The 24,192-nt window shown below is 40.1% G+C and overlaps 1 protein-coding gene across 1 annotated transcript; it reads left to right on the plus strand.

The window, feature by feature from the left end:
• Positions 1-649: 649 nt before the first annotated feature.
• snrpc (small nuclear ribonucleoprotein polypeptide C) lies at positions 650-23,100 on the plus strand. Its single transcript, XM_061885598.1, has 6 exons — positions 650-767; positions 8,755-8,797; positions 8,908-9,016; positions 10,804-10,863; positions 22,598-22,702; positions 22,789-23,100. Exons 1-6 carry the CDS (start codon positions 760-762, stop codon positions 22,905-22,907), a joined length of 444 nt encoding a protein of 147 aa, XP_061741582.1. The 5' UTR covers positions 650-759; the 3' UTR covers positions 22,908-23,100.
• Positions 23,101-24,192: the final 1,092 nt, after the last annotated feature.

The following is a 24,192-nucleotide window of genomic DNA, read 5'->3' on the forward strand; positions in this document are numbered from 1 at the left end:
CAGTGGACATGCACCTACCGTGAAAATGTCAGACCCCTTCATGTTTTTTAAGTGGGAGAACTTGCAAAATACCAGGGTGTTCAAATACTTATTTTCTTGACTGTACATATATATACCCCAAAGGGAATAAGCGGTAGGAAATGGATTGATATCCATCCATTTTCCTACCGCTTATTCCCTTTTAGGGTTGCAAGGGGCGCTGGCGCCTATCTCAGCTACAATCGGGCGGAAGGTGGCGTACACCCTGGACAAGTCACCATCTCATCGCAGGGCCAACACAGATAGACAGACAACATTCACACACTAGGGCCAATTTAGTGTTGCCAATCAACCTATCCCCAGGTGCATGTCTTTGGAAGTGGGAGGAAGCCGGAGTAGAACCCACGCATTCACGGGGAGAACATGCAAACTCCACACAGAAAGACCCAAGCCTGGGATTGAACCCAAGACTGCAGGACCTATATATATATGTACACACACACACACACACACATATATATATATATATATATATATATATATATATATATATATATATATGTACACACACACACACACACACATATATATATATATATATATATTTCTATATATATTTCTATATATATATATATATATATATATATATATTTTAGTCAGAACATGACGTTGTTGCTCAGCTTCCACCCGGAACAAATTGTGACTGGGACACATTTCTGGTTCGGAACATATATCAGAAACACGCGAGTCGGCCATTGACCGGACTCTCATTTCCCAAGCATGCCGAAGTAAGTAAGGGATTATTCTTTGTTAGTAACGTTAAATATGTAAAGCAATGAATGGAAATCAATTGGAATAACGTTCATCGATTTTATTCTCTAATAACTTTAGAAAATAATGAAAGTAATGGACCTGTTTTGTTTTGAAGCGTCGGTAGCTTATTTCCGGCTGCGTCTATTTGCTGGAGTCTAGTCGCTGCGAGTGGAAGTTTCTGGATGAGAATATTTGCACTGCCTGCTATTTCTGACTTTGCGATAATTTATCAACGTATGTACAGTTGAAATCCATACAGATTCATGTGTAAGAAATATTATAACATGTATGAATTCGTTTCAAAATAGCCAGTATTCGTTAAACGGTCAGTGCAAGCTCACTAAAAACTCCTAGTGAGATTATCTATGCGACATCACACTTTTATTATTTTACATCATGGATTCAAAATAGCATTGCTTGTGCACATCGTATAATTGAATACATCATGGAAGGAAGGTTTACGAGAGCAGTGTGTTTCAACCACTGTGCTGCGGCACACTAGTGTGAGATTAAGTAATTTCCTTTACAAACCCCGTTTCCATTTTAGTTGGGAAATTGTGTTAGATGTAAATATTAACGGAATAAAATGATTTGCAATTCCTTTTCAACCCATATACAATTGAATGGATGTAAATATTAACGGAATAAAATGATTTGCAATTCCTTTTCAACCCATTTATAATTGAATGCACTACAAAGACAAGATATTTGATGTTTAAACTCATAAACTTTATTTCGTTTTTGAAAATAATAATTATCTTAAAATTTCATGGCTGCAACACTTGCCAAAGTAGTTGGGAAAGGACATGTTCACCACTGTGTTACATCACCTTTTCTTTTAACAACACTCAATAAACGTTTGGGAACTGAGGAGACACATTTTTGAAGCTTTTCAGGTGGAATTCTTTCCCATTCTTGCTTGATGTACAGCTTAAGTTGTTCAACAGTCCGGGATCTCTGTTGTCGTATTTTAGGCTTTAAAATTTTCAGCGGGAGACAGGTCTGAACTACAGGCAGGCCAGTGTAGTACCCGGACTCTTTTACTATGAAGCCACGCTGTTGTAACACATGGTGTGGCATTGTTTTGCTGAAATAAGCAGGGGCGTCTATGACAACGTTGCTTGAATGGCAATATATGTTGCTTCAAAACCTGTATGTACCTTTCAGTATTAGTGGTGCCTTCGAAGATGTGTAAGTTACCCATGCCTTGGCCACTAATATCAATCAATCAATCAATGATTATTTATATAGCCCTAAATCACTAGTGTCTCAAAGGGCTGTACAAACCACAATGACATCCTCTGTAGAACCCACATAAGGGCAAGGAAAACTCACACCCAGGGGAACCGAAAGCAATGGATGTCGAGCGGGTCTAACGTGATATAATACACCCCCATACCATCACAGATGCTGCCTTTTGAACTTTGCGCCTATAACAATTTGTTCCCGAGGACACAAATGTACATAGTTTCCAAAAACAATTTCAAATGTGGACTCGTGAGACCACAGAACACTTCTCCACTTTGCATCAGTCCATCTTAGATGATCTCGGGCCCAGAGAAGCTGGGAGCGTTTCTGAATGTTGTTGATAAATGGCTTTCGTTTTGCATAGTAGAGCTTTAACTAGCACTTACAGATGTAGCAACAAACTTTATTTAGTGACAGTGGTTTTCTGAAGTGTTCCGGAGCCCATGTGGTGATATCCTTTGGAGATTGAAGTCTGTTTTTGATACAGTGCCGTCTGAGGGATCGAAGGTCACGGTCATTTAATGTTGGTTTCCGGCCATGCCGCTTACGTGGAGTGATTTCTCCTGATTCTCTGAACCTTTTGCTGATATTATGGACCGTAGATGTTGAAATCCCTAAATTTCTTGCAATTGCACTTTGAGAAACGTTCTTAAACTGTTTGACTATTTGCTCACAACGGGGTGCACATTTTTTGGGAAGCTGTTTTCATACCCAATCATGGCACCCACCTGTTCCCAATTAGCCTGCACACCTGTGGGATGTTAAAAATAGGTGTTTGATGAGCATTCCTCACCTTTATTAGTATTTATTGCCACCTTTCCCAACTTCTTTGTCACGTGTTGCTGGCATCAAATTCTAAAGTTAATGATTATTTGCAACAAAAAAAAAAAAGTTTATTAGTTTGAACATCAAATATATTGTCTTTGTAGCATATTCAAATGAATATGGGTTGAAAATGATTTGCAAATCATTGTATTCAGTTTATATATACATCTAATACAATTTCCCTACTCATATGGAAACGGGGTTTGTAATTGGGTTAAAAATATTTTTTTGCACACAAATAATTTATAATCCGTAAATAATGTGCTGTTGTTGAGTGTCTGTACTGTCTAGAGCTCGGCAGAGTTACCGTGTAATACTCTTCCATATTAGTAGGTGGCAGCCGGTAGCTAGTTGCTTTGTAGATGTCGGGAACACGTCGTGTTGTGATCAAAATATGCAGACGATAGCGGGAAGCAGCGTGGTGGTAGGTATCTTATGCTTGAACCAAAAAAGAGAAGGCATTGAAGTTTAGGAAAGGCTATGCCAAACAAAACTAAAACTGAACTGGCTGCAAAGTAAACAAAACACAAAATGCTGGATGACAGCAAAGACTTACAGTGTGTGTGAAGCTGAGACGGCGTCCACAAAGTACATCCGTACATGACATGACAATGAACGATTTCCCCACAAAGAAAGAAAGCGTCCGCACAACTTAAATAGTCATCACCTGTTACATCACACCCTGACTTATTTTGAGTTTGTTGCTGTCTTTCTGTGTGTAGTGTAGGCCTGGGCGATATGGTAGAGCTGGACGATATATTGATATAAAAAATATATTGCAGGTTTGTCTCTGTGCGATATAGAAAATGACTATATTGTAATATTCGATTATATCTTCTCCCACACTTGCTTTTAGCTGCGTGCATTACATTACTGGCGTTTCTCACTCCTTCATGTGTCACCTTCTCACAGAGACGGAAAACAAGCCTGCCTTCTTACATACGTCACATACTCTCGCGAGTCTAGCCTCATACGCTCTCGCCGACCAGAGAGGTAGCAGCATGGCCAACGTTAGCTGAGGCATGTCGAGCGGAGCAAAGCTTGTGACAATACAAGAGAGAGATGGTGTGAAACGCGACAATACAAGAGAGAGATGGTGTGAAACTAATTACAAATGGAGGAAGAACAATAAATGCCCAAAATAAAAAGCAGGGTGTCCATCTGGCGGTGGTTTGGCTTCAAGTGTGAAGATATTCAGCAGACAACAGCAATATGCAAAGTATGCAGCAGAAGTGTTACTACAAAAAGGTAGCAACACTATTAATTTGTTCTTTCATTTAAAAATTCACCCGCGAGAGAATGAAGAGTATTTAGTAAATACCCCTTTGGACAATTGACTTAGTTTTGATTTCCCTCTCTGCATGAAAGTTTAAAAGTAGCATATATTAATGCAGTACAAAGAAGAATGTTTGTAGACACATAGAATCATCATACTGCTGTGATTATATGCATCAAGTGTTCATTCAAGGCCAAGGCAAAATATCGTAATATATATCATATAACGCAATATGGCGTAAAAATATTGCGATATTAATAAAAGCCAATATTGCCCAGCCCTACGATATAGCCTTTTTTCAATATATCTATTTTTAGGCCATATCGCGATACATGATATATATCTGGATATTTTGCCTTAGCCTTGAATGAACACTTGATACATATAATCACACCAGTATGATGATTATATGTAGGGCTGCAACTAACGATTAATTTGATAATTGATTAATCTTTTGATTATTACTTTGATTAATCTATTAATAATCTGATAAAAGAGACAAACTACATTTCTGTCATTTCCAATACTTTATTTAAAAAAACAGCATACTGGCACCATGTCCTTGCCAAATAAAACAAGGCAAATGTTACAAAAATGTTTTTTTTTTATATAAAGTGCACCATTGTCATGCACAATATCAATAATTTTGCATAGGGCAATTTCAAACCTGGCTATTACCGATTCCAACCATTTCGCAATGTTGGATGCTGAATGTCTTTCCTCTAGTGGCATGGTTGTAAGGCAGATTGACTTCATGTTCCATTCGTCTCCAATGTAGTGGCATGTATTGCCAAGGTAGGCTACACTTGTCCACACATCAGTAGTGAGAGCAATTTTGCTATGGGTGGCTCTTATGTTAGTCTACACTGCATGGAATGTCCGCTCGTACTTCCTCTCCATCAGCTTGGTAAAATGGGTCCTTAAGGGAAGAGTGTAACCAGGGTTGAGGACGTGAATCATTAGTCTAAAACCTTCATCCTCCACCATTGATAGTGGCCTCATGTCAGTTAGCAACATATTCAGGATAGCATCAGTCAATGCAGCCGCTTGCTGTGGTGTGCACACCTTCCTTTGTACCAAATCGCTAATGCTGGCTTGTTTCTTTATGAAATGAGAGAAACCACATTATGAACGTACATAGTAGCATCATTTAAATGTAACTTAATACATACCCAGTTGATTTAATTGATAATTTCTGACGTAAAAGAAAAATACGCCACCACATTAAAAAAAAAGCTAAATTAAATAAATGGACATTGGAGTTGCAGAATACACCAATAACAACACAGAAACGTAACTCATCAGATCAGAACTGGATCAGATATAGTACACATTTCTGTTCTGAATAATAAAGAATTCATTTTAGGCTGCCTCTGAATAATAGCATGAAATATTCCAGCACCTTCATAACGTTTAGTTATACTAAAGCGTCACTCAAGTCTAAATAGATTTATATAGCTTTATTGGGACCGGCTACTACTTCAGGAGAGTTCCTTTTTAATTTTCCTGAAGGAAGTCTTGAAGGAATCAATAAAGTACTATCTATCTACATTGAACCATTATGAAACCAACCTGAGATATTTCTGTCCGTTACATTTATACGTGCATTTTCTGTCTCAAAACGGAGTCAAATGTGCCGAAGACACATTATTAGCTCCGCGTTGCAACAATGATACACCGTTAACGTTACTCACAAAAAAGCTGAACTTATGAATACCTGTTGCGACTTATAACAACACAGAAAATGAAGACGTCACACTCTCCAAAACGTTCCTAACACTCTGAAAGTTAATACACAACAGTTGCTGCTGCGCTGCGCTTCGTTAAAAAAAATCTCCTCGTTAACAAAAGATTAAAAACACACAAAGACGGATACAACGGATCAATATACTCGGACTATGGACTTAAAAAAGTTACGTACCGTGAGTTCTTCCCTTCATCCATGGCTCGTCTTCAGGTGCTGCCGAAGCAATGTTTTCCTTCCGTGCCACGCGACGTCCATGCGGCACGTTTTGCAGGAATGTCTTCTTTGAATTCTTTAAAGTAAAGTGTTCCGACACTTTTGACGACATAAGTTGTACACATTTCTCCATTGAAGCAATAACCTCGAGATGTTTCTCCGCTGAACTTTCCGTACTGTTTCCCTCCGCCATTTGTCGAATGTTTCCAGCAAAGGAAACGGCGTGGTCACGTGAGCTGCACGTGAGCTGCACGTGACACATCATTGGCTGGCTTACTGCCACCTCATGAGACGTAGCCTCTGTGCCGCCCTGGCCATGTTTTGTACTGTTTTTGTACTTATTTTGTTTATTGTTTTTCATCTGTTTGTAAATGTTGCAGTTTATAAATAAAGGTTTAGGGAAAAAAAAAAAAGAACCTCAGCGCATGCGCATTGCATACATCCAACGAACCGATGACTAAGTTTATCGCCATCTACTTTTATAATCGATTTTAATCGATTTAATCAATTAGTTGTTGCAGCCCTAATTATGTAGCTACATTAAAAAAATCTTGTTCATACTGCATTAACATATGCTCTCTTTAAACTTTCATGCAGAGAGGGAAATCACAACTTGGTCAATTTAGCAAAAGTGTATTTATTAAACAGTTATTAAGCAGCGGCACAAACATTCATGTAATTTCAAAACAGAAAGTGCAAGATTGTCAGAGACATTTCAAAGCAAGCTATTCGTGCACTTTTTTGTATGATGTCACTAAGATGACATATCAAAACAACACTAAATTAAAGTGCACTTTTTGTACAGAACGCCACTACAATAGTTTGAAACCAATAAAGTGCACTTTAGTGCATGATGTCACACACGATATTCCAATAAGTGTCAAATAAAAATGAGCTGCATAATGTTGACTATTTTTTTCATACGGTGTTGCCTCGTCATTTTAATGGTGTGGGCGTGTGGCACCGAATGGAAATGTTGAAATGCGGAGTAAGCACTCTTCATTCTCTAGCAAGTGACTTTTGAAATTATGCTAAATATTAGCAGTAATGCTACTTTTTGTAGCAACACTTTTGTCCCAGACTTGACAAATTACAGTTATCTGTTCGACACATTCCCGCTTGAAGCCAAACCACCGCCAGACGATGGACCCCCTGCTGTTTTTCTTGGGAATTAATTATTCCTTATTTGTTACCAGATTCGCACCTTCTCTCTCTCTTGTATTACCACTCGCACGGCTCCGCTAGGATTACCGCTAACGTTACCCATGCTGCTACCTCTCTGCTCCGTGAGGGTGTATACGTATGTGACGTATGTAAGAAGGTGCGCTTGCTGTCTGTGAGAAGGAGAGACAGGAAAGAGTGAGAAGAGCATGTAGTGTAATGCCTGCAGCCAAAAGCAACTGCGTGAGAACGTATACTCCAATATCACGATATAGTAATTTTCTATATCGCACAGAGACAAACCCGCATTATATCGATATATCGCCCAGCCCTAGTTTAGTGTTTTAGTTCTTGTCTTGCACTCCTGTTTTGGTGGCTTTTTCTCTTTTTTTGGTATTTTCCTGTTGCAGTTTCATGTTTTGAGCGATATTTCCCGCATCTACTTTGTTTTAGCAATCAAGAATATTTCAGTTGTTTTTATCCTTTGTGGGGACATTGTTGATTGTCATGTCATGTTCCGATGTACTCCGTGGAGGCCGTCTTTGCTCCACAATAAGTATTTTCTGTCGTCCAGCATTCTGTTTTTACTTTGTAACCAGTTCAGTTTTAGTTTCGTTCTGCAAAGCCTTCCCTAAGCTTCAATGCCTTTTCTTAGTGACACTTACCTTTTGTTTTTTTTGGTTTAAGAATTAGACACCTTTTTACCTGCACCCTGCCTCCCGCTGTTTCCGACATCTACAAAGCAATTAGCTACCTGCTGCCACCTGATATGGAAGAGTATTACACGGTTACTCTGTCGAGTTCTAGACAGCACCGACACTAAACAACAACACATCATATACAGACTATAATTACTGGTTTGCAAAAAATATTTTTACCTCAAATGAGTGAAATTAGATAATCTCCCACGGCACACCAGACTGTATCTCAATGCACTAGACACACCAATAAGCTTGTTTATAGATCAGTCTATCAATTTCCTTTATTTAACCAGGTAACGACTCACTGAGGTTAAAATGTATTTTTCAAGAGCGACCTGTCAAAGAGGGCGGCACAAACAAAAGTCACAATTACAACAAGACAATACAGCAGAACAACGGCAGTCATACCACAATAGGTCAAAAATAATTTAAAGCGTAAATGTACAATAAAACTCCGGATAGGAAGTTGCCATTTTTTAGATTTGCTATAACTTTGTGACATGATACAATGCACATCATATAATATATAAATGTAACAGATTGTAGCCAAAGGCTTATTTCCATCTATCTGCATGTCATTGAAAAGAAACAAGCCGAGGGCTCCCACTAAGTCAGCATTATAGTAAGTTGTATTTTTTTATGCACTTATTTGTGCTGTATTTATCTGGCACAAGTGGAAATAATGCTGACATTAAACTGGTCCGTGGTGCCAAAAAGGTTGGGGACCACTGCTATATACAACACAGATTTAATCATGTTAATCATTACTGCATTTTTTGCTCCATCCACAGGTTTTACTGCGACTACTGTGACACCTACCTTACACATGACTCGGTAAGCTCTCTTCAGCAGTCCAAATGACCCTGGCTCCTCACGTTTTTTGTAATATCCTTCAGTTGAGGAAAATATGACTTGTCTCCTTGTTCTTGCACTTAACTATTTAGCCTTCGGTGAGGAAGACCCACTGCAGTGGCAGAAAACACAAAGAAAATGTTAAAGATTACTACCAGAAGTGGATGGAGGAGCAAGCCCAGAGCCTGATCGATAAAACAAGTAAGTATTTTAAGAATAGTTGCACTGTAGTTTACTGTGCAGAGTTTAGTTTTAACGATTCGGTCCTTCATGTAAACACGGCATTTGCAATATTTTTATCCGATCACACACGTTTGGATCAATATTTAATTCAGATCGAGACAGAATGTAGCGCATAAAAACATCTTCCAAAATTCGGGTTGGAATTATCCTTACTCTGCATTTCTGGTGTCAGATATACTTTAATTATATTTAATGGTCTTTGTATGAAGTGATTGTCTTGCTGCTGTTTCCCACATTCAACATTTATAGACCATGAATTGATTAACGTGGACCCCGACTTAAACAAGTTGAAAAACTTATTCGGGTGTTACCATTTAGTGGTCAATTGTACGGAATATGTACTGTACTGTGCAATCTACTAATAAAAGTATCAATCAATCAATCAAAGCGTTACGTACTGTTTGGTTTGTTGTAGGGCTGGGCGATATTGCCTTTTTTTAATATTGCAATATTTTTAGGCCATATCGCGATATACGATGTATATTACGATATTTTGCCTTGGCCTTGGATGAACACTTGATCCATATAATCACAACAGTATGATGATTATATGTGTATACATTAAAACATTCTTCTTCATACTGCATTCATATATGCTACTTTTAAACTTTCATGCACAGAGGGAAATCACAACTAAGTCAATTGCCCAAAAGTATATTTATTAAAGTTAGTCTTTTTTGGTGTTTTCCTGTAGCAGTTTCATGTCTTCCTTTGAGCGATATTTCCCAATATTTCCCACATCTACTTTGTTTTAGCAACCAAGAATATTTCAGCTGTTTTTATCTTTCTTTGTGGGGACGTTGTTGATTGTCATGTACTTTGTGGATGCCGACTTTGCTCCACAGTAAGTATTTGCTGTCGTCCAGCATTCTGTTTTTGTTCACTTTGTAGCCAGTTCAGTTTTGTTCCGCATAGTCTTCCCTAACTTTCATTGCCTTTTCTTAAGGGCACTCATCTTTTGTTTATTTTTGGTTTAAGCATTAGATACCTTTTACCTCCACACTGCCTCCTGCTGTTCTCGACAGTCTTACAGCACAGACCACTCAACAACAACACATCATTTGCAGACTATAATTACTGGTTTGCAAAAAATGTTTTTACCTCATATAAGTGAAACTAGATAATCTCCCACGGCACACCAGACTGTATCTCACGGCACACCGCGGCACAGTGGTTGAAAAAAACTGGTCTAGAATGTCATGTGTCGCTGAAACGATAAAAGAAGGGATCCAGTTGTCGTCTTAATGAGCTGTTCTATTCACAACGTTACAGCTACTCAAGTGCTAACTGCTAGTCTTAAACACATGTCGTATCATAAAGACATGCCGCAACCCGTACATAATTGCTGCATAAAAAGTACAAAACGTCTCTATTTCAAAAAGAGAGGTAAAACAAAAGTAGTGAACATAAGGACAACATGATAGTTAAATACCGTGATAACGTCGGACAAGCAAAAATGCACAAGCCATGTTGGTTTACAGAGGAAGTCTAATGTTTCTCTTCAGCACCTACACTGAGCCAACTCGTCCAAAAGATGGCGCCGTAGCATAAATAATAAAACACCTGTCCGATCGATTTCCTTTTCAAAATGATCTTCAATCGATACCTATTGTCCAGAAGGAAAACTTGACAAGCACAGATCCATGGAGTTAAATCTAAGGAATATAAATCGATATCGATTAACCGTTACCCCCCTGTTTTGTAGTATTTCATGTGTGATAATGACTTTTTTTTGTTCTCAACAGCGGCTGCTTTTCAACAGGGAAAAATCCCCCCCACGCCATTTGTTGGTGCCCCCCCACCAGGTAGGTCTTTTTTATTGGACTGTATTGCACTATTTTCTGCTGTTGTTAGTAAAATGCAGCAAGAAAGGCATTTATTGGATGCATGTATGAATTACGGTTGTACGGTATACCGGTACTAGTATAGTATCGCGGTACTAATGAATCAAAAACGGTACTATACTGTTTGAAAAGTACCGGTTCCTCGGCATGACGGCATGTCGTCACGTCGAGACATTGCTGTATGTACGAGCAGTGGAGCATGTTCAGCTGTGCGCGCACACGGAGTACTTACAAGTACACACAGTGTGTAGACTGAAAAGGGAGAACGGATGCATTTTGGTGTAAAAAGTAAGAATAAAGGTGAAGTTATAACACTGAAACACCCCCAGGAAGAGGCGCTTTAAGACATGCCAGCTACCCCCATCTGCAGTCTGCAGTGTTTTGGCTACTTCTAAAACACTAATCTTTGCCTCCATGGCGACAAATAAAGTAAGTTTCTTACAAGTCACTGGAAGACGTGGAATAGCTAAACATGCTTCACTGCACACCGTAGGAAGATAGAATAGCTCACCGCATCACAGTGTAAACAAATGCCATGGGTAATGATACCAAGTACAATAGTGCATCTAGTCGATACAACTATGATTACATTGATATTTTTTTCCGCCACAAAATCTTTTTTCATTTTTTAAAAATTCGTTCTATGTTTATAAAGTCAGGAAATACATCCCTGGACACAGAAAGGCTTTGAATATGACCAATATATGATCCTGTAACCACTTGGTATCGGATCGATATCCAAATATGTGGTATCATCCAAAACTAATGTAAAGTATCAAAGAAGAGAAGAATAACTGATTATTACATTTTAATAGAAGTGTAGATAGAACATGGTAAAACAGAAATTAAGCAAATATTAACAGTAAATGAACAAATAGATTAATAATACATTTTTACAGTTTGTCCCTCATAATGTAGACAAAATAATAGGTAGATAAATGACACAATATGTTACTGCATACGTCAGAAGACTAATTAGGAGGCTTTGTTTGTTTACTTACTACTAAAAGACAAGTTGTCTAGTATGTTCACTATTTAATTTAAGGACTAAATTACAATAATAAACATGTTACATGTACCCTAAGATTTTTTGTTAAAATAAAGACAATAATGCAATTTTTTGTGGTCCCTTTTTATTTAGAAAAGTATCAAAATACATTTTGTAGGGGGACAACCCTAGTATGTATGTATTCAAAGACAAGCTGACTGGGCCCATGCATGCTTAGCTGTGGGCGGATTAAGACATGCCAGCTACCCTGGTCAAAGAAGACGTGCCATAAATAATTACAGCACCAGAATATGTTTCCAGCTTCTTCAGCTGGTATCCATTAAGTGGCGCGCTCATCTAGCATAGACGTGGGTCAGAGGTGGTATCATGACCATGAGGAAGAAGGAAGGTTCTAATTTCATGATGCCAAGGAAAGCTGCAATTAACATACCTTAATTGTAACAGTGTATGTAACAGGGCAATAAAACGGCTGATCAAACAAAACACAAATCATGGTCATGGACCCACTAGCCGCAGAAGCTCGCTCTCCATTCAGCTGAACGGACTCGTTAACTCCACTGTGACGTTCTGGTGAATTTACTGAGGAATTTGTGAAAGTGAAACAATACACAAATAATGCCGTTGTAAATTGATATTACTAACATGGACACTTGTAAACGTGGTAACATATTAGCCATCAATGCTAGCTTGATTATATTCTAATAGCACATACAAATATGAAAACAATCCTACCGACATCACACATGGAATGATTAGTAGGTAAGAATTGTTGTAGTTATATTGTAAAACTTACAAATGCTCCTGAAGTGATGAATGAAGACTCCTTTCGAGTAGAAACACTACGGACGACTGATAAATTAGAATGCCATTTGTACTTCCGGTTCAATGCCCTAAACTCATTTTAGCTCAGGGGCCGCATGGAGGAAAATCTGTGCACACGGACTATTCAAATCATGGCATTAAAACTAAAAAATAAAGACAACTTCAGATTGTTTTCTTTGTCTTACTATGGCCAAAAATAGAACACATTATGAAAATATTACAATAAAAATATAGAAAAAAACTACCGGCAGCGGTAAAGTTTAGATCCAATAAGGAAAGAAGAACATCAATCAATCAATCAATGTTTACTTGTATAGCCCTAAATCACTAGTGTCTCAAAGGGCTGCACAAACCACTACGACATCCTCGGTAGGCCCACATAAGGGCAAGGAAAACTCACACCCAGTGGGACGTCGGTGACAATGATGACTATGACAACCTTGGAGAGGAGGAAAGCAATGGATGTCGAGCGGGTCTAACATGATACTGTGAAAGTTCAATCCATAATGGATCCAACACAGTCGCAAGAGTCCAGTCCAAAGCGGATCCAACACAGCAGCGAGAGTCCCGTTCACAGCGGAGCCAGCAGGAAAACATCCCAAGCGGAGGCGGATCAGCAGCGCAGAGATGTCCCCAGCCGAAACACAGGCGAGCAGTACATGGCCACCGGATCGTACCGGACCCCCTCCACAAGGGAGAGTGGGACATAGGAGAAAAAGAAAAGAAACGGCAGATCCACTGGTCTAAAAAGGGAGTCTATTTAAAGGCTAGAGTATACAAATTAGTTTTAAGGTGAGACTTAAATGCTTCTACTGAGGTGGCATCTCGAACTTTTACCGGGAGGGCATTCCAGAGTACTGGAGCCCGAAATGAAAACGCTCTATAGCCCACAGACTTTTTTTGGGCTTTAGGAATCACTAATAAGCCGGAGTCCTTTGAACGCAGATTTCTTGCGGGGACATATAGTACAATACAATCGGCAAGATAGGATGGAGCTAGACCGTGTAGTATTTTATACGTAAGTAGTAAAACCTTAAAGTCACATCTTAAGTGCACAGGAAGCCAGTGCAGGTGAGCCAGTACAGGCGTAATGTGATCAAACTTTCTTGTTCTTGTCAAAAGTCTAGCAGCCGCGTTTTGTACCAACTGTAATCTTTTAATGCTAGACATGGGGAGACCCGAAAATAATACGTTACAGTAATCGAGACGAGACGTAACAAACGCATGGATAATGATCTCAGCGTCTTTAGTGGACAGAATGGAGGGAATTTTAGCGATATTACGGAGATGAAAGAAGGCCGTTTTAGTAACGCTTTTAATGTGTGACTCAAAGGAGAGAGTTGGGTCAAAGATAACACCCAGATTCTTTACCGTGTCGCCTTGTTTAATTGTTTGGTTGTCAAATATTAGAGTTGTATCATTAAATAGAGGTCGGTGTCTAGCAGGACCGATAATCAGCATTTCCGTTTTTTTGGCGTTGAGTTGCAAAAAGTTAGCGGACATCCATTGTTTAATTTCATTAAGACACGCCTCCAGCTGACTACAATCCGGCGTGTTGGTTAGCTTTAGGGGCATGTAGAGTTGGGTGTCATCAGCATAACAGTGAAAGCTAATACCGTATTTGCGTATGATGTCACCTAGCGGCAGCATGTAGATGCTGAAGAGTGCAGGGCCAAGGACCGAACCCTGGGGAACTCCACACGTTACCTTAACGTAGACCGAGGTCACATTGTTATGGGAGACGCACTGCATCCTATCAGTAAGATAAGAGTTAAACCAAGATAGGGCTAAGTCTGACATACCAATTCGTGTTTTGATACGTTCTAATAAAATATTATGATCGACGGTATCGAAAGCAGCGCTAAGATTGAGGAGCAGCAACATAGATGACTCATCAGAATCCATCGTTAGCAATAGATCATTAGTCATTTTTGCGAGGGCTGTCTCCGTGGAGTGATTTGCCCTGAAACCGGATTGAAAGGTTTCACATAGATTGTTAGACGCTAAGTGTTCATTTAACTGCTCCGCAACAATTTTTTCGAGGATTTTTGAAATAAAGGGAAGGTGAGACACCGGTCGGTAGTTTACCATGAGGTCAGGATCGAGGTGAGGTCTTTTAAGAAGAGGATGAATAACCGCTTTTTTGAATGCTAGGGGAACAGTGCCCGAGGAAAGTGATAAGTTTATAATATTTAGCACTGATGGACCTAATAATAGGTCTTTTAAGAAGAGGATGAATAACCGCTTTTTTGAATGCTAGGGGAACAGTGCCCGAGGAAAGTGATAAGTTTATAATATTTAGCACTGATGGACCTAATAATACAAAGAGCTCCTTGATCAGTTTCCCAGAAAGTGGGTCAAGTAAACATGTTGTTTGTTTTATTCCATTTACACGTTGTAACAATTCCTCTGTTATTTCCTCAAAACAAGAGAAACTATTTTGGAGGGCAGTATCCGCCGTATATACAATCGTGTCAGTGTTAATAGAACCCAGTTGTAGCTGGGACGCATTGTCTTTAATCTCCTTTCTAATGACTTCAATTTTCTTACTAAAGAATTGCATAAAGTCATCAGCTGAGTGGGTGGAGCTACTGAAAGGAGTCCCTTGTTGGGTTAGCGATGCTACCGTACTAAACAAAAATGTAGGATCGTTTTTATTACGGTGGATGAGATTTGAGTAATATTTAGCTTTAGCTAAGTTAAGCATGCGTTTATAAGTTATTAAACCATCACTCCATGCTTGATGGTGCACCTCAAGTTTAGTCGTGCGCCATTTGCGTTCCAGCTTTCTACATAATAATTTCTGAGCTCTAGTTTCTTCTGTAAACCACGGGGTGCGCTTTTTTGGAGCCTTTTTTAACTTTAGCGGTGCTATGTTATCAATGGTCTCGCGCAGGGCGTCGTTTAAGTTGTTTGTGAGGTTATCAATAGAACATGAATGAATGATTATAACTGAATACATTTACATATGCATAAACATTTGTTTTCTTTCTTATTGTTTTTTTTTAATGAACTAAGTAATTCATAAAAAACAAATTAACTCCGAGTCCATGGTTCTCGCCCGTAAAAGGGTGGAGTGCCATCTCCGAGTTGGAGGAGTTCAAGTACCTCGGAGTCTTGTTCAGGAGTGAGGGAAGAGTGGATCGTGAGATCGACAGGCGGATAGGTGCGGCGTCTTCAGTAATGCGAACGCTGTATCGATCTGTTGTGGTGAAGGAGCTGAGCCGGAAGGTAAAGCTCTCAATTTACCGGTCGATCTACGTTCCCATCCTCACCTATGGTCATGAGCTTTTGGGTATGACCGAAAGGACAAGATCACGGGAACAAGCGGCCCAAATGAGTTTCTTCCGCTGGGTGGCGGGGCTCTCTCTCCCTTAGAAATAAGGTGAGAAGCTCAAAGTAAAGCCGCTACTCCTCCACATGGAGAGGAGCCAGATGAGGTGGTTTGGGCATCTGGTCAGGATGCCACTTGAACACCTCCCTGAGGTGTTAGGGGCACGTCCGACCGGCAGGAGGTCACGGGGAAGACCCAGGACACGTTGGGAAGACTGTGTCCCCCGGCTGACCTGGGAACGCCTCGGGATCTCCTGGTAGGAGCTGGGGAGAGGAAAGTTTGGGCTTCCCTGCTTAGGCTGCTGCCCCCGTGACCCTACCTCTGATAAGCGGAAGAAGATGGATGGAATTAAGTAATGTTTAAACAACCTTTTTCCAAAACACGATATAGAATGTGCGATATAACAGGAGAATGCATACATTTGTCATTTGTTTTCTAAACAACAACAAAAAAGTGGAACCCCAAAAATGTACTGAGGGACCTCATTTTTATTACTTGATGGGGTCCCTGGGACCCCTTTTTGAAAATGCCTAGCGCCAACACTAGGGGTGTAACGGTACACAAAAATTTCGGTTCGGTACGTACCTCGGTTTAGAGGTCACGGTGCGGTTCATTTTCGGTACAGTAAGAAAACAACAAAATATACATTTTTTGGTTATTTATTTCCTAAATTTGTAAACAAAGGCTTGATCCTTTTAACATTGGGAACACTATATTAATTCTGCCCACGTTAATCCACAGTAAACTGCCTTAAGTTGTTGCTTAGATGAAATAAAATGACACAACTTTTCTTCTACATATAAAAAATGCAACATTAAACAGTTTCAAGTCAACTCATCATGCTTAATTTATTTCAGCTTTGGGGAAGCCTGTAGTTGATTTTTATTATGTAAATGTTATATTTGTATCAACATGTGATAGCAGGGACCCTGCTATTCAAAACTAGGCTGCAAGATTACTAATGATTAATGTAACTAAAGCTGAAAAAATAGTACAAAAGCAATAGGATAGACTAGTCATCCTTGACCACCATGGAGTTCATGTAGGCTTTATGATGCACTTACATTATTATATACACATTATCAGAGACAGAAACTCTTCATTTAATATAATGTTATTTTTTGCTGCTTCAACACACCTCAATCAGCACTGTCCGTAACACGCACACACCGCATAATGAGCTAACGTTCCGCTAAAAGCTAACTAGCCTTCACCTCAAACCAGGACTGCGAGTGAGCTGAGCTGCAGTTTGTTTCTAGAAGGTCAACGGGCTCATAGTGATGTTTAGAAAGTAGTTGACTTGGAAGTGTTTAGTATAATTTGGGGAGAGTCCGCTGCTCCCCTGCTAAAGACCTATCTGCTCGACGCTAAAGCGCTGACGACATGCGCTCTGAAAACGCACTGCTGATTGGTTTGTTACCGCTACGGTTGTAACCAATCAGATGGTTGTGTGGGAGGGACAATGCAGGGTGCTGTGTACAGACAAGAGACAGAAGCAGAACGGAGCAGCTTGTTAAGACTTTACCATAGAAGGCTACAGTTGTGATCAAAATTATTCAACCCCCACATGATTTTGGTGTTTTAGCAAGTAAGACATTTATTCCGTATTTTGTTTACAGTCATATCAAATAAAGATTCATTAAATAGACAAATGCAATTTGAATTACAACATTATATTTTGTAACATACCAAACAGTGTCATTTCTCTTAATATCTCATTGACAAAATTATTCAACCCCTTGAAGATCATAACTCTTAAGAACAGAATTTGAATAAGGTCTTTTCAATCAGGTGTTGAAAACACCTGTAGATGTGATTAGAACCATAACGAGCAACAATTAAACTGATTGAAAAAGACTGTGATGCTCAGATTCTTGTAGATGGTCAATGGTGTATTTGCAACATGGGGAAATCCAGGGAGTGGTCAAAGAAGTCAAGAGAGTAGGTAATTTCTCTTCATAACAAAGGATATGGATATAAGAAAATAGCAACGACATTACACATTCCAAGAGACACAGTTGGGAGCATAATTCGCAAGTTTAAAGCTAATGGCACAGTGGAAACACTACCTGGGCGTGGTAGAAAGAGGATGCTGTGTGCACTGCTGTCCGGTATTTTAAGCGTACAGTGGTGAAAAACTCCAGGGTAACAGCTGAGGAACTACAACAGGACATTGCAGAGGGGGGAACGCAGGTTTCGTCCCAGACAATATGCCGCGCACTACGAGATGAAGGCCTACATGCCAGAACTCCCAGGCGCACCCCACTTCTGACTACCAGGCACAAGCAAAATAGACTCCAGTATGCCAAAAATCATCTGGACAAACCCCAAAGATTTTGGGAAACTGTTCTATGGAGTGATGAGACAAAAGTGGAACTCTTTGGGCCTATGAATCAACGTTATGTCTGGAGGAGAAAAAATGAAGCTTACAAAGAGAAGAACACCTTGCCTACTGTTAAGCATGGTGGGGGGTCAATCGTGCTCTGGGGCTGTTTCTCTGCCTCAGGTACCGGGAATCTTCAGCGCGTTCAAGGCATTATGAATTATATTTCCTACCAGAATATATTAGCTGCAAATGTCACGGAGTCAGTGACGAAGCTGAGGTTTGGGAGACGTTGGACCTTCCAACAGGACAACAATCCCAAGTATACCTCCAAATCAAGATCAGAGTGGTTGCAGAAGAAGGGCTGGAAGACTCTGGAGTGGCTTTCACAGTCGCCAGACCTAAATCCTATAGAAAACCTGTGGTAGGACTTGAAGAAGGCAGTTGCAGCACGCAAGCCCAAGAATATGAATGAACTGGAGGCCTTTGCCCAAGAGGAATGGGCTAAAAAACCTGTAGATCGTTGCAAGAAGCTTGTGTCCGGTTATGTATCACGTTTGAAGGATGTAATTACTGCCAAAGGGTGTTCTACTAAGTACTAAAGATGCATGTAACTAGGGGGTTGAATAATTTTGTCAATGAGATTTTAAGAAAAATGTCCTTTTTTGGTATTTTGTAAAATACAGTGTTACAATTTAAGTTGCATTTGTCTATTTGACACATCTTTATTTGATATGACTATAAACAAAATACGGAGTGAATGTCCAACTTGCTAAAACACCAAAATTGTGTGGGGGTTGAATAATTTTAAACACAACTGTACTTCATATGTTCGTGTGGAACTCGTTCGGTACTCCTCCGAACCGGAACCTCCGTACCGAAACGGTTCAATACAAATACACGTACCGTTACACCCCAAGCCAACACAGATGGAGTATTGGTGCGTGCATAACAGCAGCAGGCGGCTGTGGCCTGCGGGCTGATTCTAACACTAATCATATATCATCCCTGGGGCCTTGACTTTGACACACAGGCTCTAGACCAGACCTGGGAAAATTAAGTCCCGGGGTCCACATGCGGCCTGTTAAGCTTTTCAATCGGCCCGCGGGACGTTCTCACAATTTTTTTTAGGATGTTTAAGATGGAAAGTGTAGCTGCTATTATGATGTGCACTGGTGTTTTCTAATGACTAAGTCTTGAACTATACCAAGTATTTCAATGGTTGGAATCTGCGCTTTTGCATGATATACTAGTTACTATTGTTATCTAATTAGTTACTATAGTAATGTAAGTCACAGCAGCTCAGACGAGGCACCAAGCAGTGTGGGAGGGGAGCGTTTCCACAGAGCGGCCAGGCTGAAATGTGGGTGTCAGGAACAAACGTGGTAGAAAATTTGTACAACAAAGTTCTAAAGCTTAGTGATATATCAGATTGTAGGTGTTTTTTTTTTTTACCCTTTGCGTTCTTATTTCACTGTTTGTTGCATTTTTGTGGCTTTTCGCTTGATTGTAAAATATGTGGATGGAGAGGGGGTGTGACATTTACATGTTGTCAATATCCAGTGTTTTATCGTTCATAGTTATTATTGTAAATCCCACATTCTTTATTTTCATGTACAAACCCCGTTTCCATATGAGTTGGGAAGTTGTATTAGATGTAAATATAAATGGAATACATCCATCCATCCATTTTCTACCGCTTATTCCCTTTTGGGGTCGCGGGGGGCGCTGGCGCCTATCTCAGCTACAATCGGGCGGAAGGCAGGGTACACCCTGGACAAGTCGCTACAATCGGGCGGAAGGCGGGGTACACCCTGGACAAGTCGCCACCTCAATGATTTGCAAATCATTTTCAACCCATATTCAGTTGAATATGCTACAAAGACAAGATATTTGATGTTCAAACTGGTAAATATTTCTTTTTTTGCAAACAATCATTAACTTTAGAATTTGTTGCCAGCAACACATGACAAAGAAGTTGGGAAAGGTGGCACTAAATACTGATAAAGTTGAGGAATGCTCATCGAAAACACTTATTTGGAACATCCCACAAAACCGCTTCCCAAAAAATGTGCACCCCTTTGTCTACAACTGCATGAGCAAATAGTCAAACAGTTTAAGAAAAACGTTTCTCAAAGTGCAATTGCAAGAAATTTAGGGATGTCAACATCTACGGTCCATAATATCATCAAACGGTTCAGAGAATCTGGAGAAATTACTCCACGTAAGCGGCATGGCTGGAAACCAACATTGAATGACCGTGACCTTCGATCTCTCAGACGGCACTGTATCAAAATCCAACATCAATCTCTAAAGGATATCACCACATGGACTCAGGAAGACTTCAGAAAACCACTGTCACTAAATAGAGTTTGTCGCTACATCTGTAAGTGCAAGTTAAAGCTCTACTATGCAAAGCAAAAGCCATTTATCAACAACATCCAGAAACGCCGCCGGCTTCTCTGGGCCCGAGATCATCTAAGAGGACTGATGCAAAGTGGAAAAGCATTCTGTGGTCTGACGAGTCCACATTTCAAATTGTTTTTGGAAACTATGGACATGTGTCCTCAAGAACAAAGAGGAAAAGAACCATCCGGATTGTTATAGGCGCAAAGTTAAAAAGGCAGCATCTGTGATCGTATGGGGGTGAATTACTGCCCAAGGCATGGGTAACTTACACATCTGCGACGGCAACATTAATGCTGAAAGGTACACACAAGTTTTGGAGCAACATATATTGCCATTCAAGTAACGTTATCATGGACTCCCCTGCTTATTTCAGCAAGACAATGCCACACCACGTGTTATAACAGTGTGGCTTCATAGTAAAAGAGTCCGGGTACTACACTGGCCTGCCTGTAGTCCAGACCTGTCTCCCACTGAACATTTTGAAGCCAAAAATCAACAACAGAGACCACAGACTGTTTAACAACTTAAGATGTACATCAAGCAAGAATGGGAAATAATTCCACCTGAAAAGCTTCAAAAATGTGTCTCCTCAGTTCCCAAACGTTTATTGAGTGTTGTTAAAAGAAAAGGTGATGTAACACAGTGGTGAACATGCCCTTTCCCAGCTACTTTGGCATGTGTTGCAGCCATGAAATTCTAAGAATAATTTTTTGCAAAAAAAAAAAAAAAGTTTATGAGTTTGAACATCAAATATCTTGTCTTTGTAGTGCATTCAATTGAATATGGGTTGAAAACGATACGCAAATCATTGTATTCCGTTTATCTTTACATCTAACACAATTTCCCAACTTATATAGAAACGGGTTTGTACATTCTGGGTGTCTACTGCAGTAAAAAAAAATTAAATTTAATTCCGTTTTTTAAGGCGGTCTGTCATAAGGTTTTTAGCATTCATCCATCCATCCATCCATCATCTTCCGCTTATCCGAAATCGGGTTGCGGGGGCAGCAGCCTAAGCAGGGAAGCCCAGACTTCCCTCCCCCCAGAGAATTCAATCAGACATTATTGTGAGGTTTTGTATTAGTGTTCCTAAATATATCAGATATACCGGTCACCAGACACACTTTTTTTCTTTAAATTTGGCCTCCACAGTCAAAATAATTGTCCAGGCCTGCTCTAGACATGCGAGTGAATTTATTAAAGTGGACCCCGACTTAAACAAGTTGAAAAACTTATTGGGGTGTTACCATTTAGTGGTCAATTGTTCGGAATATGTACTGTACTGTCCAATCTACTGATACAAGTCCCAATCAATCAATCAATCAATCAATCAATCAAAGCATTTCTGCAGCTGCAGTGTGACAACTCATCCAAAAGATGGCGCCATAGCACAAACCGCAACACATCTTTTAGTGAATGCTTTGTTTTGTTCAATTAAACTGTTTGCATTAAGGCCCCATAAACACGCTTCAACATTTTATAAAGAAAGAAGTAGAGATTTACGGTGCCTGTGCATTATAAAGGACCTTTTTAAAGTGTGCAACATGTTTGTTGGAATTATAGCAGAGAATACTTGAAGTTTTTTTCAAGTCTTATTTTTTATCTTTATTACTTATGTGATTTATTTTTATTCCATATTTGTTTCCACTACTACTTAAGTTGTAGTTTTTAATCTCGTTATATGCAAATATAATGACAATAAAGACCATTCTATTCTATTTCTCTGTGGTACATGTGCAGCATGTGTAGATTGGTTGAAATGTGGGTGTAAATGTAGCCACCAATGTCCTCAACACAGGTGGTCCTCCACGACCAGGCATGCTGCCAACTCCGCCCATGGCCGGCCCTCCTATGATGCCCATGATGGGACCCCCGCCTCATGGAATGATGCCCGGCGGCCCCGGTAAGTTCAGTTCTTCTCCCACGAGAGACCCTGCGTTCAATACGACGCGACGACATCATTGATGTCGACCTTGTGCTGTTCAACAGGAATGCGTCCGCCAATGGGAGGGCCCATGCAGATGATGCCGGGGCCGCCTCACTTGATGCGTCACCCCCGGCCCATGATGATGCCAGTCAGGCCGGGCATGATGAGACCAGACAGATAGGGCTGACATGTTGTCGCTGTCATTGTCGCCACAAGAGGGTGCTGCAGAGTGGAGTGTGACAACACATGAAGTTATTCTCAGTCTGCAGACAGACACTGCATATTTTACTTTGTTTTCTCACCGTCTTTTTACCCTTCTTAGATTTTTTTCACATGACGTTGCTTTGAGAAATAAAGCAATCATTTACAGCTAAGTCTTTGTGTGGTATTATAAGAAGTACCGCCAGATAGTGCCAGAGAGTGACAATGCCTTGAGATCAATGATCACGTCTGAGACCACACAACTTAATGCTGCCTATTACCGTATAAATAGAAAATTCCCGCGGATATTTTGACGGGCCTGGTATCTGTTCCCTGGACTTCTGACCGGTGGTCGTCTGAAGTCGCCGTACTTTGAAGATGGTGCCAACTATCTGAATCCGAGAGATTTAGGTGTAACTTTACAAAATGAGCTACACAGCTGGCTTATGTTAAACTGTTAACATTTAGCATGAGTGCAAACATTAGCATGATAACAGTTAGCACCAAGTCACATGACTCAAAGGCGTATGACTGTGAGAATAGAGAAGTGTGCAAACCCCGTTTCCATATGAGTTGGGAAATTGTGTTAGATGTAAATATAAACGGAATACAATGATTTACAAATCCTTTTCAACACATATTCAATTGAATGCACTACAAAGACAAGATATTTGATGTTCAACCTCATAAACTTTATTTATTTTTTTGCAAATAATAATTAACTTAGAATTTCATGGCTGCAACACGTGCCAAAGTGGTTGGGAAAGAACATGTTCACCACTGGCCCTGCGATGAGGTGGTGACTTGTCCAAGGTGTACCCCGCCTTCCACCCGATTGTAGCTGAGATAGGCGCCAGCGCCCCCCGCGATCCCAAAAGGGAATAAGCAGTAGAAAATGGATGGATGGATGTTCACCACTGTGTTACATCACCTTTTCTTTTAACAACACTCAACGTTTGGGAACTGAGGAAACTAATTGTTGAAGCCTTGAAAGTGGAATTCAGCCGTTCTACAGTCCGGGGTCTCCGCTCTCGTATTTTACGCTTCATAATGTGCCACACATTTTCGATGGGAGACAGGTCTGAACTACAGGTGGGCCATGAAAGTACCCGCGCTCTTTTTTTTTTTTTATGAAGCCACGCTGTTGTAACACTTGTCTTGCTGAAATAAGCAGGGGTGTCCATGATAACAATGCTTGGATGACAACATATGTTGCTCCAAAACCTGTATGGACCTTTCAGCATTAATAGTGCCTTCACAGATGT

The sequence above is a fragment of the Nerophis ophidion genome, linkage group LG02, assembly GCF_033978795.1.
Source record: "Nerophis ophidion isolate RoL-2023_Sa linkage group LG02, RoL_Noph_v1.0, whole genome shotgun sequence".
Lineage (NCBI taxonomy): Eukaryota > Metazoa > Chordata > Actinopteri > Syngnathiformes > Syngnathidae > Nerophis > Nerophis ophidion.

What these genes read in the sequence shown, in the direction of transcription:
- snrpc (XM_061885598.1), top strand. An exon ending in TGTTGGTGCCCCCCCACCAG is followed by an intron (nt 10,864 to 22,597) that starts GTAGGTCTTTTT and finishes TCCTCAACACAG; the next exon opens with GTGGTCCTCCACGACCAGGC. An exon ending in AATGATGCCCGGCGGCCCCG is followed by an intron (nt 22,703 to 22,788) that starts GTAAGTTCAGTT and finishes GCTGTTCAACAG; the next exon opens with GAATGCGTCCGCCAATGGGA.